The sequence below is a fragment of the Haliaeetus leucocephalus genome, unplaced genomic scaffold, assembly GCF_000737465.1.
Source record: "Haliaeetus leucocephalus isolate CR32 unplaced genomic scaffold, Haliaeetus_leucocephalus-4.0 Scaffold295, whole genome shotgun sequence".
NCBI classification, from domain to species: domain Eukaryota; kingdom Metazoa; phylum Chordata; class Aves; order Accipitriformes; family Accipitridae; genus Haliaeetus; species Haliaeetus leucocephalus.
Window position 1 is genome coordinate 3757166 of NW_010972731.1, and position 17645 is coordinate 3774810.

At 48.5% G+C, this 17645-nt stretch overlaps 1 protein-coding gene across 1 annotated transcript in view; it reads right to left on the minus strand.

The window, feature by feature from the left end:
• The window catches only part of ADAP1 (ArfGAP with dual PH domains 1), a 61875-nt gene that overhangs the window by 7259 nt on the left and 36971 nt on the right, over positions 1-17645 (minus strand). The window contains exons 5-6 of the mRNA XM_010570264.1: positions 4768-4880; positions 2531-2677 (exon numbers count right to left, since the gene is read on the minus strand). Coding sequence (XP_010568566.1) covers positions 2531-2677; positions 4768-4880 — 260 coding nt within the window. The remainder of the gene's footprint in view (positions 1-2530; positions 2678-4767; positions 4881-17645) is intronic.

Below are 17645 nucleotides of genomic sequence, written 5' to 3' on the forward strand. Positions count from 1 at the left end.
AACCCAAGAGATGAGCCTGCTTTCTTCTGGGGTATTGCAGCAGAAAAGCCAAGTGGAGAGCAGCACGCGATGCTCTGGATTACTGCCGAGCTTCTCGGTGGAAAAAAACAAAAACAAACCCAAACCCTGCCCTGGTGGGAGGCCAGCCAGATCGGTGACAGGATTAGGTGGGGAGGGATCAAACCCCAGAAATATGAGACAGGAGCCTAAATCAGGCTCAAGGGCTTCAGATTGGGGAGAGGCAGCACCTCTGGGGTACAGGGGGAGACCCTGGGGCTGCTGGGGGAGTACGGGAGGGAGAGGAGGGCAGCAGGGGACCGCAGGCGAATTCCAGGGCTGCCTCCGGTCCCAAAGGGCAGGAGCTTACCCCAGGGGCTGTCATCTTCTTGCAGCCCTCGCTCAGTCGAAGGGGCAGACCAATTTCAGGGAAGTCGAAAGAAATTCAACCTGGGCCTTATCAGATGGCATCAGAGCGTGTCCTGCCAAACCACCGACACGAAGGCAGAAGCAACCATGTGAGACCCGTGAGACTGCTCCTTCTACGAGCTCCCAGCAGAAAGCTCAGCCTTTTAAACCCAAAACCCAAGTAACAGTAAAACCCTGACTCCATTCCTCGCAGCTGGGCTGAGCGGACCACCAAAGCCCAGCAAACCAGAGACACAAGCCCAATGGTGGGATGCAGCTTTCACAGGAAAGAACTTCTTCCTCTGATTTTGGTTTAAATTGTGCCCAGGGAGGTACCTGAGAGCGACCCAGCAATACTTTGCTGTTCTAAAGCAGCACCTGGTGACAAGCAGCACCTACTCCGCACAGGGGGACTTGCATATCCCACCAGGCAGAGCGGACGGAGGGTAAATTCAGGAGCAGCCCTGCCGGAGCAGCTCCCTGGAGCCCACAAATGCACAAGACCCCATGGTGCTGCAGGCACGACAGGCTGGTCTGGAGCACAGGGCTGGAGAGACACAGCCCGGCTAATAAATCACTGTGTGTGCAGCAAGCAGAAGGCACACAGGCATGACCACGCTGTGCCGCTTCCTACCGAGCAGCAAGACCTGCCTAGTTTTAAGTGGTCATCATTGCTTTCTTTTTATAGACAAACACATACATGAGGGGAGAGAGAGACTTTCTTTATACATCTATATACAGCAGCGCAGACACAGGCACGCATTCATCTATTATGCACGTCTATTATATGCATATATGCATGTGTGTGCATGCATATTACATGCGCATTTCTGTGCATGTACAAAACCAGGCGATGCCACTAATTAACCCAACCTGACACACTAATTGCCTCCTGCCAGGAGTGCCTGCGCTACACAGGAACCACATCCAGCCTGTCCAGCGCAGCCCTGCGAGCACCACAGGCATCATCCTGCTCCACCACCCCTGGAGCCTGACGGCAGCAGAGGCAAGATCAGCTTTGCTCACCCGCAAGCGAAAAATATCTTGGGTTTTGGTGGCATTATTGGCCTATACAGTCTGGAGAGCAGTGACTGCTGTGAGCACAGACTGCTTATCCCTAGCAGGGCTGCCTGGCTCGCCGTGCCTGGGTGAACAGCTAGGAAGGGCTGTGCACCGAGACAATCCTGTAAATCCCTGCCATGCCGGTCCACGAGGGATCACCCCCAGAAAGCCTCTCTGACAGACAGGACACCGAACAGGATGCAACTTCAAAGGCTGAAGGCACCATGACGGCCAGAGGAAAGTAGATGTGATGTCAACACGACAGCTTTAGGCTCTGATTTTGTGGCTGCTCCAGGGCTGTTGGTATTTTATGGGGAGCCCCAAATATTTGGGAGAGGGAAGAAAGAGATGAAAATAAGGCTGTGAGATGGCATTCACTGCAAACTCACCTGGGTCTGCTCTCTGCATGGACACGGGGCCATGTCGCCGTTCTTCACAGTGGCCCCCCAGGCTGGGACCCCTGTGACACCCTCCAGGAGGGCTGGGACCCCCCTCGCTGCCCTGGTCTCCGTGTCCCGCTGTCCAAATGACCGCCCCAGACCCGCGAGCCCTCTTCTTCCCACCTCCCTTCAGAGGCACGGAGCATCAAAGCAAGGGGATTTATTTCAATGCAAACATGCATATTTGGATTTTATAAAGTACAAGACAGGCAGAGAAACAACCAGTTCCTCCGTTCTCCTACAACCCAGTTCACTCCCCTTTTGCAAGTCCTTAGACCGAGTCCCCACACCTTTCATTGCTCCATTCACCCCATCTCCTTCTCCAGGCACCGAGGAGCCTGCCTTAAAAAATGCCTCTGTCCCTGCGTCTAGTTGCAAGCAGAAGAACAGTAACTCCCTCCATTTGCATCTCATTATTTAGAAGACACGGTTTTCAACCTTCATGCTTGGAAGGACACGACAAACACGCTGAAAGCTGGCTGTGCATCCTGTACCCCCGTCCCTTCCACACACTCCCAACAATTCCCAGCTCCATTAGAGCCTGGTGTGCCACAGGCTGGCTCTGAGCAGCATCAACCCCCAGGACCACGACCCAACCCTTCTTGTTACCTCCGCGCTCTCACCTTGCCGTCTTCATGATAGACAAAGATGTTCCTTGTGCTATTGTCCTTCAAGTAAGTGATCTGCAGTCCATGTGGGTTCCCGATTTTTGCAGGCTGGAAAGTCGCATTTAGATGTTCGATCTTCATAATTGCTTTGGGTTCTTTTGCCTGGAAAACACAGCTGAGTGAGCAAACACCTGAGAATGAGCTTTCAAACCAGAAAGCAGTTCACTTGGTCAGAAAAAACTCCTGATTGAGGCCATTAGCTAAAAAACCTGACTCCCAGCACACAAAACTGTCTGGTGATGAGATATCTGAGACTTTGCTCAGGCTTTACCAGCCTGGAAAAATGCTCTGTTCTGCAACATTCAGCAGAGTTCAAGGGGAGAAAGGTTTCAGCCCAGAAGCAAGATGGACAGGCCAAGTATCATGATAGGATGTTATGCTATAAAGAGAAGCATTTTCACCATGCCTCCTGTCTCAGCCTCTGTTTAGCTGTCTCCTGACATAGATCTCCTCCAGCCTCTTTACCCAACGATAAGTGACCAGCATTTACACCGGGATGAGCGCTATCAAAGAAGAAAGCAAGCCATTCAGCCAGACCAAAAAAAAACCAAAACAAAAAAACCCCAGACTGCTAACTAACAGGCCAGGATGCTTTCTGCATGTCGAGCACCCACAGCCAGTTCATCCTTGCCCAAGAAGATGGAGGATTATCCCCTTTGCCAACTTCAGACCTGGGTGCTAGGCTGGCAGGGGCACCATGCCCATGTCCCCACCAGTCCCATCCTCTCACATGAACCGTTGGCTTCTGACCCTGCTCCTCCCCTTGCCCTCCAAACTGGGAGCTTTCTTTTCGGAAGGACAAATATATACCTTACAGCCCACCTCTTGGGTGGGTTAGCCCAGCGGTGAGCCTGGATCAGGCCCTCCCAGGCACCAATCCCACCTGCCCCCTCTGTGGCAGGTCACTTGAACTTCGTAGCATTGTTTGTCTTCCTACAAAACACCTCTAGAAGTTTACTGCCCTTTTAGGACTGCACTGAGAAGTGAACCAGCAAGCATGAATAAAACATCCCAAAAAATAAAGATTAGGCTCCTGGTAACACCAGTTTTAGGGCACAGCCATGGGCCAGCAGAAGGTTGTGCAGTGGTGCCATGGTCCCCAGCACCACGCAGAGGTCCCTGAGCTGGTGGAGATGCTAGTGCCGCTTTGGGAACTTGGGGACTTGCCATGGACGCACAGCCATCGTGGGTGACCACAGCAGGGAAGTCCCAGCAAAGAGGTCCCGTCTCATCTAGGCAGTGCCATTCCCACCACGGCTATGGTCAACGACGAAGCAAAGCAGCTTTAAATTACCAGAGCAGTCAATAACAACCGCATGGGGGCTGCTGGGACTTTCACTTCTCCCTCGGTAATGACTGGATCTCTCCTGTCCACAAGATGCAATTGCACCATACCACACCAAGCTGAAGGAGAAGACGGTGCTATTGAAGCTGGCTGCAGAGAAGTGTGGATGGATGTTCCCCTCCTCTGCACAGCATGGCTCATCATGACACCACGATTGCATCAACTACTTGAGAAAACTGTCTGGCGTCTTGGTCTGGGCTGCTCTCAGCTGCAATATTTAGGGAAGACTCAAGAAAACACCTTGGCTTCCTCCATTACGTGGTGCAGAATAGTAGAGGGTCTATCCATTCATCACAAATGCAATTTTCATGGTAATAGCTCCCTTTCTCACTTACAATAAATGAAATGTGCTCTGGGGAAAAAGACAAATGCTTCCACACTGCTTGATGCTGGAACAGAAAGCCAGGGAGCTTTTCCTCTGAATTGCTTGCCATGCCATGCAAAGAAGGTTTCAGACCCCAGTGACCACTGCAAGGTGGTGACACCTTCATCACAAGCTAGCCATAAATATGAAACCCATGTCAGCTGGATGATGCAGAGCCAGAGCTGAGAAAAATTCCTTTGTTGGTGGTTTAAGAAAAGCCTTATCGCCTTTAAAGGGCAACAGAGCAGGAATGTGTAAAATGGCCAGTTAGGGGGTCTCACCGTGACTGTGGTGGTGGTGGACGAAGAGCAAACCCTACTAAAGAGAGCGGTGAGCTGTACCTGGTACCCTTGTCCTGGAGTGACTGGGGACTCAGTGCTTATGAAAACTGTTTAAATAAAATGGTGGCCTAGGAATTACATGTTCAAAGATGCTCTTACAGTTGTGATCCCCTGTCTGCATACAGCAACCCCAAGCACTCACGTCATTTTTGTTGAAGTACTTCAGTGCACCTTCCCTCTCCGATAACACGAATTTTCGGCTTAAGAATTGCCCATTGTCACGTCCTCTCTTCCACAGAAATCCTTCTCGGTACCCTGCAGCAGAAAGCAATTGCTGAGAACCAGAAATAAAATGCTGTATTTAAAAAAAGAGACAGTGTAAAGAAAAGGAGAAGAGCTTCGACTTCAAAACCAAGCAGACCAAATATGTGGCTGGATTGCTCAAGACGTGAACGAAACAGGCTTTCTCCTTCAGATTTGCTCTTCTCACTCCGCTCTTGCTCTTTTCCAACAGCTTGTGCCTCAGATGCCCCCGCTCTGACAGCGTGCTGTGGCAAGCAAAGGGGGATTTCTGCCACGCATCCTGTGCTGCAATACAGCTGAAGACTTGAGGAGCAAGGTTGTGTCCCTGCGTGGGCTCCCAAAGGACAGCCTGTGGCAGCCACAGCTCCCGGCGTCAGGGATGCTGCTCAACTTATTCCCATAAGTAGCACTTTTGGAGAAAGGGAAAGGCAGGTGAGACGTGCCCTCCTCTGCTGATGCTGCTAAAAACTGAAAAACAGGATGCGCGAGTGCAGGTAAAGTGATCCAGGGCGGATGGATGTATCAGAGTAAGCCACAAATAACATTTTTCACATGGAAAAGGGGGAAAACGCTTGCAGTTCTTCCCACTGACTTCAGGGCACTTTGGTTCAGAAAGCCACTGAGCCAGACTCAGCATCGTCTCCCCTCGGAGCGGGTCCCTCCAGCCCCCAGGCAGCCCGGCTGGCCACCCGCTGCCTCTTCCCTCTCCCTGGATATCAGTCCCATGGGCGGATTTGCTGCTCGGGAAGAACGCTATTCAAAATACACGTGCTTTATGTAAAACTCAGAAGAGCCAGAAAGAGAAAAAAGAATCTAAAAATCTTACCTCCTCAAATCAGAAAAGCAATTACAGCTAATTGCTGCCAGCACCTCCTGCAGCAGCCACGCTGCTCAGCTTACCTCGCAACAAGTTTAATTGACGCCCTTATTTCAAAAAGAAACCCCAAGAACTGTCCAATACCAGGTTTTGTGAATATTAGCAGAGCAGTTTGATGGTCATCTTCCATTTATTTAAGATATAATTTTACAAAAGTCCCACTGAAAAAGTGTTCCCTTTCTCTCCTAGTTTCACCCCTTTTCTATTTTTGTTATTGGCTCTCAGGAGCTAGGATTTTAAAATTAAAAGCTATATGTTTTATAACAACTTTCAAATAAGTAGCTAAACTTTTTTTTTTTTTTACTATGTCAAGTGGCATATTAAAGCCTCTCCTTTACCTGCCTGCTACAAACCAGTGGTGTACAGAAATTCCTCATTCAACCTGCATTTCACTTGTCCACCCTGATATAGGATTGATTTAAACCACAGATGAAAAGATGCAGAAAAATCCCTCAACCAGCTCCTCAACACTGACTCTACAGGTGTAAGCAATATAAAATATTTCCATGACATAAAAAAACTAAAGCAAGAAAAAAATACATGCGCACACACACATCCCCCCTCCCCTTCTGTCTGGACTTATGAAATCCTACACCAAATACTTTCTCCAGGTCCTCAAAGAGGCTTTACTGAACACCAGGCAAAGCCATCGACGTCTGGCATAAATAAGTGCAATGGCAAAGCCCGTGCTGTTGCTAATGCTGAATGCTAACCACAGAGAGCATCATAAATCCGACCAGCGCATCCGACAGCTGGCACGTGGGACTGCAAATGGGCCGATAACTTGATGCAGATGGAAGCGGTGGAAATATTTAAAGCTGTCAGCAGCCCTTTCCTTTGTTTCTTTATTCTAGACGGGGCATATGTTGCAGCAGGGCTTGATTTTAAATGTGGGGCCTCATCCTGCCGCCCCCGAATAGGGATGCGCTGCCACGCAGCACGGATGCTTCATTTCAGAGCCTGCAGGGATCCCCCCCCACGTTATTTACAGCTCGCTCGCACGAGAGAGACGGCGCAAGCAGAGCGCGCGCCTCTCCCCACCGCGAGGTCCAGCGGTCCCCGCTGCCTGCGCTCCCACGAACCGACCGCATCCCACGGCCAGGCAGACCCAGCAGCAACCGAGGCTGTTTAGCGCCCAGAGATGCGAACGGGACAGCCCAAACCCTCAGTTAGCCCACGGTCGCAGCCAGCCGGTGATGCGACGCTACTGCCCACCTAATCCTTCTGCCTCCCAGCCCTCCCCATCGCTCCGGTGCTCCTTCCCACGCGGAGCATCGTCACCCACGTGCACTGGCAGCTGTATGTACACCAGCCCAGTAACCCAGAGGACCAGTACTGGATACATCAGGGGAATGAGAGGTCCGAAGCTCTTTCTCTGGTCCACCCATCCACCCAGGGAGAGACTTCCCCAAAGCCATGAGCAGGACTAGCTAATTCAGTCCATCAATTCAATCCTGTTCCAACTGTGGGCTTGCTATATACTTTTTCTAGTGAAAAGACACAGCTAAACCATTGGAGGGCACTTGCAGTGTCAGAAAGAGAAGAACCCACAGGGAGCAGGATTATCCGAAGCCTGAGCAAGGGGAAGCAGCCAAGAAAGCCAGCAAAACCCAGCCAAGGGCAACCGCATCCGACAACGGCGCGGGAAAGGCCCAGGCTGATGCAGTCATATCCCCGTTGTGGTAGGAATTAATTGCCAGGAAACCGAAGCTCTGACTGATTCAGAGTCAGATGCTGCTACCTGCCAGGCTCGTATCAGCAAAAATGTTATGTACCCTATAGCAGACTGTACACGACAGAGCTGAAGAGGAATAATGTCTCTCTGACAGGATACAGACAGGCAGTGGGTGATACGTTTATAAAATGCAGGATTTGCTTAATGTAAGGCAGAGCTGCTGCTGGGGCTCTGATGGCTGGCGATTGCCGACTGCTCTCTTGAATGGCAAAACGTTAAGCAGCTTGCTCTCAAAGTGTGTGGTTTAGAAACCAAGGACAGGCAGTTTCTGTTCCTGAAGGGTGCTGATTTTTAATGCCAAGCCAGTCGGAGCAACAGGAGAGTACTTCAAAAGCCATTTCTGTTCACTCCACTAAACAGCAGAGACGGTTTCAGAGCCTCTCCGCCACCTCTCTGTGCCCGATATTTGGGGAACACTAACTTCTTGGGGGGGCTGGAGGGAGCTGGGTTTGGAGGAAAGGACATCACTGTCAAACGAGAGAGAGGAGAGACAACGCAAGGAGGACAGCGACATCCCCAAATGCAAATGTGGGGTTATGCAGAAGGAAAGCTCATCTTTTTCTTCAGAAATCCCTGCCTGGGTATTGCTCTTTTCAGCAGAGCACCGGGCACACAGAGCTCAGCTCTCGGCAGCTCCACCTCGGAGCAGCTCAGCTCCACAAGTCTTGGCTGTGGGTCTCATCCATCCATTCATCTTGAGTGTTTCATTACAAACATCTGAATGGCAAAGGATGCCCCAGGCATTCCTTATTAAACTTGTTCCCTTCCACAACACATTTTTTGTGATTTTTCTTAACACTTACGGGATGAAGAACAAAATTGCTCTGCATTTCCCCAAAGAGGATCTCAAATAATTGCAAATCTGTAAAGTCCACCTAATGCTTATCCCTGGCAGATGGGAATCGTAACAGTTATATACAAAGAGAGGGAAGCCCAGAGAGGTTTGGTGAACTGCCCAGGACAAGACTGTGAGCCAGCGTCAAAGTCAGGCTGGAAACCCAGCTTTCCCTGCCGCCTTACATAGGGACATTTCACCATTTTAATTTTCCCTTTCCAACCTTTTGTGGCAAGACACAATATCCAAATTCCACTCCAAGGAAGAACTAAAAAAACCCAACACAACACAAAGCGTTATCCCTTTCCATACTTCACATGCCAGCTCTTCCCAGACCAATTGCCTCTGCAAAAGAGCTCCTGGCTGCTCTGACAAAGCCAGCTGCTAATTTCACTCTACTTCAGTACAGATTGTGACAAATCCTTTACTTGCTTCTTTTCTTTTTCTTTCTTTCTTCCTTCCTGCCTCCAGGGCTGCATCCTCGGGAGCTGTTCCTGTGCTCTGCCCCAACCTGCTGCCTGCACCCCTGTCAACACCAATCAGTGCAAACCACCGTGAACCGGACTTGAACCCAACATGAACCCATCCAGGTTCCCCAGGCAAACAGTATGTCAGCGAGATGTGTCCTCAATGTCCTGATCTAAAGGATCGTGAAAACAGCCAGAGAAGGTGTTGAGAAACAAAACTGCGGGAGCCTGAACAGGGAACGGATTCCACAACGGAGGGCATTGGAGTCGGAGAACTAAACCGCTTCTTCCACGTCTCTGTGGGCTGCACTACCTTAGCAACTGCTTCGTATTAGGAGGTATCTGGCCAAATTCAGATCTCCGCGAGGGCTGTTCTGCTTATGTTGAAGCTAAACAACCGCTAGCCCTACAACGCTTGCCGATGGCTGGCGTTGGACCACGCAGCATCGTGTTGCCAACACGTTTGCTTCCTCTCCCGAGGTGCAGGATGAGGGATGCGGCCGCCTGTCATCATCCCACTCGATCACCAGCACCCAACTGTGACTGCAGAAAGGACTACCGGGTGAAGACCTGCTGGAGATCACCTACAGGCACCCTTTAGAAATATCCCTCTCGCGTTGCTTACACCGCTGCTGTTCGGTCGTCAAGTTTTCTGCATCACTTCAGCCGCCTGCCAAGAAGAAAAACCAATTGCTTGCTCTTGTAGGCAGTTCTGGCGCAAACCTGTGACACTTGCAAAAAAAACATCAAGCAGTTGTGACAAAGTTAGCCAACAAACGGCACGTAATATAACCTGAAATCACACAGCCCAAATGGGTATGTTTGACCCATTATGTAGTTTCCAAGGTACAATGAGGAACTGACATTTCCACGTTCACTTCATCGCGCCAGCTAAAACTCTGTGGGGCAAAGAAAACAGAGTTGCTACGTTGGTTGACTGAAAAGAAGATATTTCATGGCCTTGTCAGCTCCGTTGAGGTGGCAGCTGGAGCTCCTCCAAGCCAAGCATCTAAAACTGGCAGGACCCATTGGGCACTCGAGTCTAGCCCAACTTTCTTGTTGTCTGAGAGGCCGCAGAGGAAGCGAGGGAGAGGTTTTCTATCAAGACAATCTGATGTAGACACCGTCTTTCCATCCAACTTCTGCCAGCAATTTGTTCAAGTTCCCCATTTTTTAAGAAGAGGGATATTGTTACTTCCCCACCTCAGAAAGCCGTTATTGTGCTTAGTTAATGATGGGTTTTTTGGTCTCTGAGAATGTGGATTATAGGAAGTACCCAAAATTACTCTTTCAGTTTCAGCCTTTGTTCTCAGAGAAGAAAAAAACCCTCCTGCAAGGAGGACAATCAGATCCACTGGCTTGGAAAAAGAAAAAAGATACATGCATGGACTTGGCTTTCTGTCATCCCAAGTAAAGCATTATAAACTTGGAATTAAACCACATCTGCGCATCAGTTTCTCTGGCCCTTCATTTTGCAATTTCACCTGGAAAGAGGCATCAGAACTGCTTGTTGCCATGACGTTTCTAGGGCTGTGGTAAAACCAGGTCTGGTCCAAGGCTTTTAGGAGAAACATGTTAGCGTATGCAAACCCGAGCATAGCAACAGAGCTAATACCATACCCGAGCCCAAATGCATCACTGTGTTGTTTCTTGCCTTCTTGTCTCACTGCAAGACAAAGCATGGGAGGCTAAAATAGGAGAAAGAATTTACTCGTGTGTGTGTGTAATCCAAGAGCAATCACATTTTCCTAGAGTTCAGGCAGGGCACCTCCACCTCCAGAAGTAGATTTTCTTTCCTCCAATCAGTTAAAGTGCTGTGAGCCCAATCCAGAGCTTTGGAGCAGATTTAAATACAACTACATCACTTTGCTGCTAAAATTGCAGGGTATATATTGCCACTTCTCTGTATGTCAGAAGCTCAGTAGTCTGCTACATTAATGCTGTAAGATGTTAATTAAACCAGAACGGTAGATAGGTACTTACTGGAGATGATGTGCCCGCTTCTTCTGCAAGGTTCCGGAATTGCATAATTATTTGGAGCAGCTGAGTGGCGAATCCCTGACATCCTCCATCACCACTTATACCAACGTCACAACCTTCTTTTAAAACAAAGAGTCTGAAGGATATTTCTTCTGAAATAAACCACGCTGCCCATAGTCAGAGGACTAGATGGAGAAGGCGGCATACTCTAAGGTTTCCCTACGGACTGGACTTTGAATAGTGTTGCAAAAAGAACTGTACACCTCTTGTTTGGCTGTGTCAGTGTAAATTGCTTGGTTTGATTGCTGTAAGCTGTAATACTTCTTCCTGTAGCATTTAGCCACCGCCAAAGCACAACATTTCAATTACTTCCATTTGAATTTTTTTAAGCATCTGCATTCCAATTAAAAATTATGAACAAAGGAATACTAAATTTTCTCTTGGAGTGAAAACACCACTGTTTGTCCAGAGACAAACTCATCCTCCCCATACATAAGGTAGTCCCCCTGCAAGCGGTGTCAAGGCTGGTCAAACAACTTAGAGCTTTCAGTCAAGGCTGCAACTGCTCCACTGCACAGCACCAGCAGCTTGCTTACCCCCCCCCCGTCTGCAGCTGTGCTGAGGAGCTTATAACATCCCTGAAAAATAATTCTGCAGTCATCTCCGGATAAATACACTTCCTGCTGGTTACATGTTCAGCAGTGCGGATACAGGCATATTGGAAAGGTCAGCATCCACACGTGCAGGAGGCAGAGGGACCCCGGAGGCTTGCTGATGAGATGGGCATCCTTTCCCCCAGGTGTTCTCCTGCACAGGCCAGGTGAACAGCCACCAAGACCTGCTACTGCTGAAGCACAGTTTCAGTGCTTTGGAAATGAAAGCCTCAGCAAGGAGCGAATGCGTTCAGTGATCCTGCAAACCAGTCTCTCTGCCCCTAGACGGACACCTGGGAGGTAAGGTCCTGGTGCATCTTGTGTGAGGATGGGTGCCTGGCATGTCTCATGTCACGCTCCCTCGCAGGTGTGAGAAGGGAGTGATCTCCCTTCATCCCCCTTAAGGCAACTCTTTATCCCCCTCTAAGACAACACATCCTCATCACATCTCACCCAGGCAAAGGAGCCCAAGACTGCCCATGTGCCCGCACCCAGACACCAACACCCACACCAACCATTTTCTCACGCACGCACAGTTTTAGAGGGGAGAATCTCCCAGCTCTTAATCAATCAGTCCTCTCTTAATGGGCACTTAGCATCCAAATTACCTTTCCTAAAGGCCATTTTTGCAGAGAAGGGTTTCCTGTTGCCATCCAGTCTGCCTCTGCTGCCTTCCAGGAGCTCATAAAACAATTATTGTCCTGCCGCATTGTAGCGCCTCAGCTATGGATGCAAGCAGCTGATTAGATTGATTGCTTCCACAATACCCAATTAACACACTCTGCAAATGATTGACTTAATCAAAGGCAATTAGCACTTGAATGGGTACATCAGAAAGAAAGCCAAGATTTAGTTGATGATTGAGATAACACCTTTTAGACATCTCTTGGCCTTCTAAGGGAAAACATCGTCATTAATGCTTAGCTCAGAGCTGGAAGTAGCTGAAACATTAGGTCGGTGGTTTTAGGTGGCACAGAAAACACAGGGGAATAGGAACACATACATTTCCTTTTACTGATAAAGGGAACAACGCCACATGCTCCTAAGGAGAACTTGTAAAGCATCGATGTTCCCCCTTTTCCCTCTCTTCCTGCTCATGCAGGATGGGGAGCGCTGACCAGTGAAACAGACCTCAGCGACAAACTGTCATGAAATGGTAACTTTTGTTCCTGACAGCTCTAGGTAGTCAATCCCTGAGTGCTGGATGTACAAGATTGTCCCCTATTACCAATCCTCTGAGCAAAGCCAAACTTGTTTTACAAAACCATCTTCAATATTGAAGTCTTGCAAGGCATTTACTCCCACTACGTAATAAAGCCACCCAGAAAGACTGGATTTGGAGGCAGTACCGTGGCTCTGCAGAAATATGGGTGTCAGCGTCCTCAATGACTGTTTTTCCTCTAGACCAATCACCCCAAACGGGCACAGCCAAGACAAAGCCTCACCATGGGAAGGTCAAGGAGAACAACCCATGCCCCCTAAAACAGAGGACAGAGACCATTTTAGATCATGTGTAGGATAACTTCAAGATTGAAGCCAACCATGGAAAACAAACTCTCCAGATCACCGCAAAAATACGTTGTCATATTGCTTCATCTTGAGCAACAAAGCCTTTGAAATGGAAAAAGTCATTTGTTCGGCTACCCAGCTACTGGGATCAATACATGAAATGGAGCCAAATACATCATCTCTATGGAAAAAACATGGGACCCAGCTTAACAACACATCGAGATCCTGAGGTTGACGGAAAGAAGACGAGATCTGTCCCCGTACATAGGCATGTGGTATTTAAATGCAAGGTCAGTCCCTTGGTTTCCAGTCCCTTTTGATGTCATCGTGAATACCTTGCATTGCTGGCTCACAGCTGAAAATCCAAATTGCTTCTAAGCAAAGCCCCAATAATAAAGCTGAAATCCATTAAGCCTGTGATGTTTGCCACTATTTAAAACTGATTAAAATCATACACGACACCACTAAGCCTAACAGTCAGAAAACACTCCCGTCAGGTCTGATGTTTCCCTGTGTAATCCAGACCCCCCTTCTTTCACCGAGTCGTCAGCTGAAAGGAGCCATAATAAGAGATCATGTACCTAATCCATCTTCCTAAGCTGTTTTTAACTGGTTTCTTTAATCACTTGTTATGATTCCCTATGGAGTAGCTCTCAGGTGACAAAGACATTAATACAGTCATTCATACTCCCAGAAGGTATCTTGGATGGGATCACGTTGGCCCTTGTGCCGACTGAGCGCAGCAGAAACGAGACGCACGAGGTGCCTCCGCAGAGCGCAGGGAAGCCATCAGCAGGACGAAAGGTGGGAAATCGAGGCAGCAGGAGGTGACAACCTCTGGGCAAGCGACTGCAAGGTGAGGTGGTGGCAAAGGACACTCGCCAGAGAAAAAACTCCTTTTAGTAGAGTGATTCTTGATCTCCCAGTGAGCACTCACCTCCCCTGAAAACACTGCGTGGGAACAAATATCAGGAGAAAAGACCAAAATATACATTCCAAAGTCTTCACCTGACTCGGCATATCAGGTTTGGTGTCCACTGTAGAAAACACAGCCACATCCTCCCTTTTATCAGTTTATCTTATAATTGACCATCGATACAGTACAACTTCCACGGTTAACTTAATTATTGAGCAAGTCTTTACGTATTAAAGATAAGACAATAGTTGGCTGCTGCAAAGCAATTCGATTGTATCTGCTGGGAGACGTTAAAACCCTCTGCTGCAGAAAATGTCTTTACTGGAAGGCTTGTGCTTGCGTTACTGAGAATTCAATGTGGAATCTAATTTTACTTGGAAATCAAATGCTTCCTCTTCGAGTGGCATCCCCACACGCCCACCCGGGAGCTGCTGGCTGCTCAGAGAAAAAAATCCAGTACAGGTAAATAACCTTCAGGTTTTGATCTTTTGAAGCCAGCCTTTTATTATAAAAAGGCAGATGAAAGCTGAGAGGTTCCCAGCGCGATACTCATTCCATTTACCAGCACTGAATGCACTCAAAGCCTGATCTAGCTGGAAAGCTGGGCGAGAAAACATTTAAGGACAGGCATGCAGTACTAAGTCATTATAATATCTGTAGAGCAGTACGCTTCAGAAGCTGAATTTTGAGAGCCAAACCACTCCCAAACCAAAAACCAGGATCCTCTTTGGGCAAGACAGAAACACTCAAAAAAATCCTCGCCACAACTATTGCGAGTTACTTGCACACAAGCTGCATAGGAAGATGTACTACAGCTTTCTCACTCAGCACCTGGAGGAACCGCTGCCGCCGTCCCACTCACATCACCGCCAGCCCAGTGCTGCCCACCCACAGAGCTGGTCCTGCCTGGACCTCTGCAAGCTGAGGGAGAACCCACCTACAGCCTCACATGCAACCACGACGACTTTTATACAGAAAGCAAAGAGGTGAGACCCCGAAAAATTTGGGGATGAAGAGCCTTTATACCCTCAACATGCACTGCACGGGGCTATGCCAACCTATAAGCTGCTGAGGTTTCAGCTCCAAACAACTGCAAAGCACCAGGAACCACCTGAAGGTCTGGATTTCGTACAGGCATCTTGCAGAGCCTCAAACCACAGCTATGGGATCAGGCTAAAATATCTTCCAAGCCCTGAATAGTTTTAGATGGGTCTCTTACCCACACCAATAAATAAACTCTCAGCCTTGGCAGCTGCCTACATAGGTCAATCCAAGCAAGGATGAGATGAATTTATTCCCCCAACAGAGCTTTACAGAAGTCAGCAGAGAAGTTCACCACCGACCTCAGGTGGGTTTGGGACCCTCTCTACAGGGCATCCTGGAGTAAAACATTCCCCCCACGTAGGCAGCATTGCCGTACAACCATAAATCATGGAAACCCGTCCTCGCACACACATAACATTCCTCTTTGTTTGCTTTGAAGAGAAATCCAAATGGCTTCGAGCACATCTGCTGCGGTGCTAACAGCTCCTGATCCTCTATTATTGAATGTTCGACACATTTACAGTCAAAACTATTGCTTTATGCAGGGAAAGGAGAATTTCTTAATTTAGGACTCGTTCCTCTCCTGGCTGCTGGTTTTACAGCTGTCCCAGAAATCAGCTCATATAGGATGTGCTGGCAGCTGTGCTATCGAGGGAGGGACATTCAGCGGCACAGCCACAACCTCCAGGTTGCACAAGGACATTTGCACCTCGTTTTTTCTAAAACTATCACCCCCCCCATCCCCTGGAGCAGTGCAATCCCGCTTTATGAACTCCCGTAATTATATAAATCAAGACTAAATTCTGACCCAATAAATCATTGACCAAAACTCCCATCGACTTTGCTATGCTAAAATTTCTTCTCCCAGCCTCTGCAACACATGCAAGTTTGAAAGTCACTCCCCGCTGAGCAGCCTCCTTGTCTTTTAGGTATTCTGGGGATAAACTGTTTGTTACTGTCGTGCCACATAGCTGCTCCCCTCAAGGGCTGCCCTGGTTATGAAAATGGACCTGGCTCATCGAGGTAGCTGCTGCGTCTGCACCTCAACTGCAGCAATATTTTTAAAACCAGTCCTATTTAGCGAGCTGGGGAGGCACCTCCCAGCCTGATTTCACCGTAAGCATCCAAGAGGTGGGGTGTGGACAACTCTGCTGCTGCAGACTTCTCTGCTGCATTGGAGATTTCAAGGTGAAAACTCGGGCGAGCTCACTATAGGGGGAAAATGCAGATGGAGACAGGCTGGTCTCGGTCAGAAAGAAGCATCAGCAAATGCTCACGCTTCTCAGTGGAGGTTGATCTAAGGCTCAACTACATCTTTGGCAAACTCCAGAAAAAGACATGACCTCACTCTGGAAGAATGTTCTTTATCTGGTGAGAGACAGAAACTGCCTGGCCCTGCGCAGGTCTCCAACGTAAAATGGATTTTTCTTTAATAGAAATTTAATTAAGCTAGGACAAGTTGCCACGGAATCAGCCTTTTCCCTGTACTTTATTATTGTATTGCTTCCTAGTCTTTCCTTTCTCATTAGCAGAAGAAAGATGCACCAGCCTTTTGGTGCTGTGTCACTACACAGGGAACACGAACGTGCACACCATAAAAACATCGAGAAACACCGGGAGATCCAGGACACCAAGAACTACCTTCATAAACCATCAGAAATAGAAAGGGATGGTTCCCCTATTCTTTCCTTAAATGTTTGTTATCAAAAACATGGAGAACCAGCCTGATACTTCTCTTTAGCTCTCTCCAATTAGTACAGATCCATTTTTTGCCTGTAAAAACCCAAGGTTACGGGAACAGGCAGCCTGAGCAATATCAAAATACAAGTTGTTCGACCTCAAACAGGGAGAGCTCAAGGACAGGAGTGACTCACGCTAATTATAATTGGGGTGTTTCACACACTTATTGCTCTTACAGCCTATACTCACAGGGTGGACTGGCTGTCCTGGGGACACCAACAGCCCAAGGCATCTCCAGGGAACATCCAGAGCACAGCCCAAAACACAGGCAGCGCATTCAGCTGCCAAGGGAATCCAGGGGCAGGAGGGTCTCAGACCATCTCACCCACGAGAAACTGTATGAGTTCAGCAAATAGAACTGACCTCAGATTGACCACAAATGAAACGTTTTTGATTTGAGTTGACAAATGTAAATGTTTCTGTTAAGGGTGATGCAAAATGAAACAACATGCCTTAGGTGTGCTTTTCTGAGGGGAAAAAACCTAACCAAACATTTTGCACAAAGTGCTTAGATGGAGGGGAAAAAAAAAGACCAGACCCCAACTATTTAAAATTTCATGGGCCAGCCCTTTTCCCTTTCGGTAAGGCTCACTCCTGTGCCACTCTGCTTTCCCTGCAACGAGCATCGCTGCTGCTTTAATTTTCACATGAGAGCTGCTGCTCTTTGGCTAATTATAGAAGCTTGGATCAGAGCTACGCTGAAGGCAGCTTGACAGAACCAGCTGTTAAAATTACAGCTGGATCCTAAACTAGCTGTGAACATCCAGCTTTAGCTTGCGGTGGTGCTACCCCCTCCCCGGAGCCGGCTGCCAACACCTTGCTCGGCCGACTGCTCCTCCTCCTCCACCACTCCAGCTCAGACCCACAGGTCCTTGCTCGTGATTTTTGGCTGCCTAAATGCTTTTCTGCTTTAGGGGAGCTGAAGACATCAGCGTATTTCTCTTTGCCAGATGTTTTTCTTCCTCCAGCAGCTATCTGTAAGATCCATCACCACCCCATCACGTCGCCACTGCAATGTTCA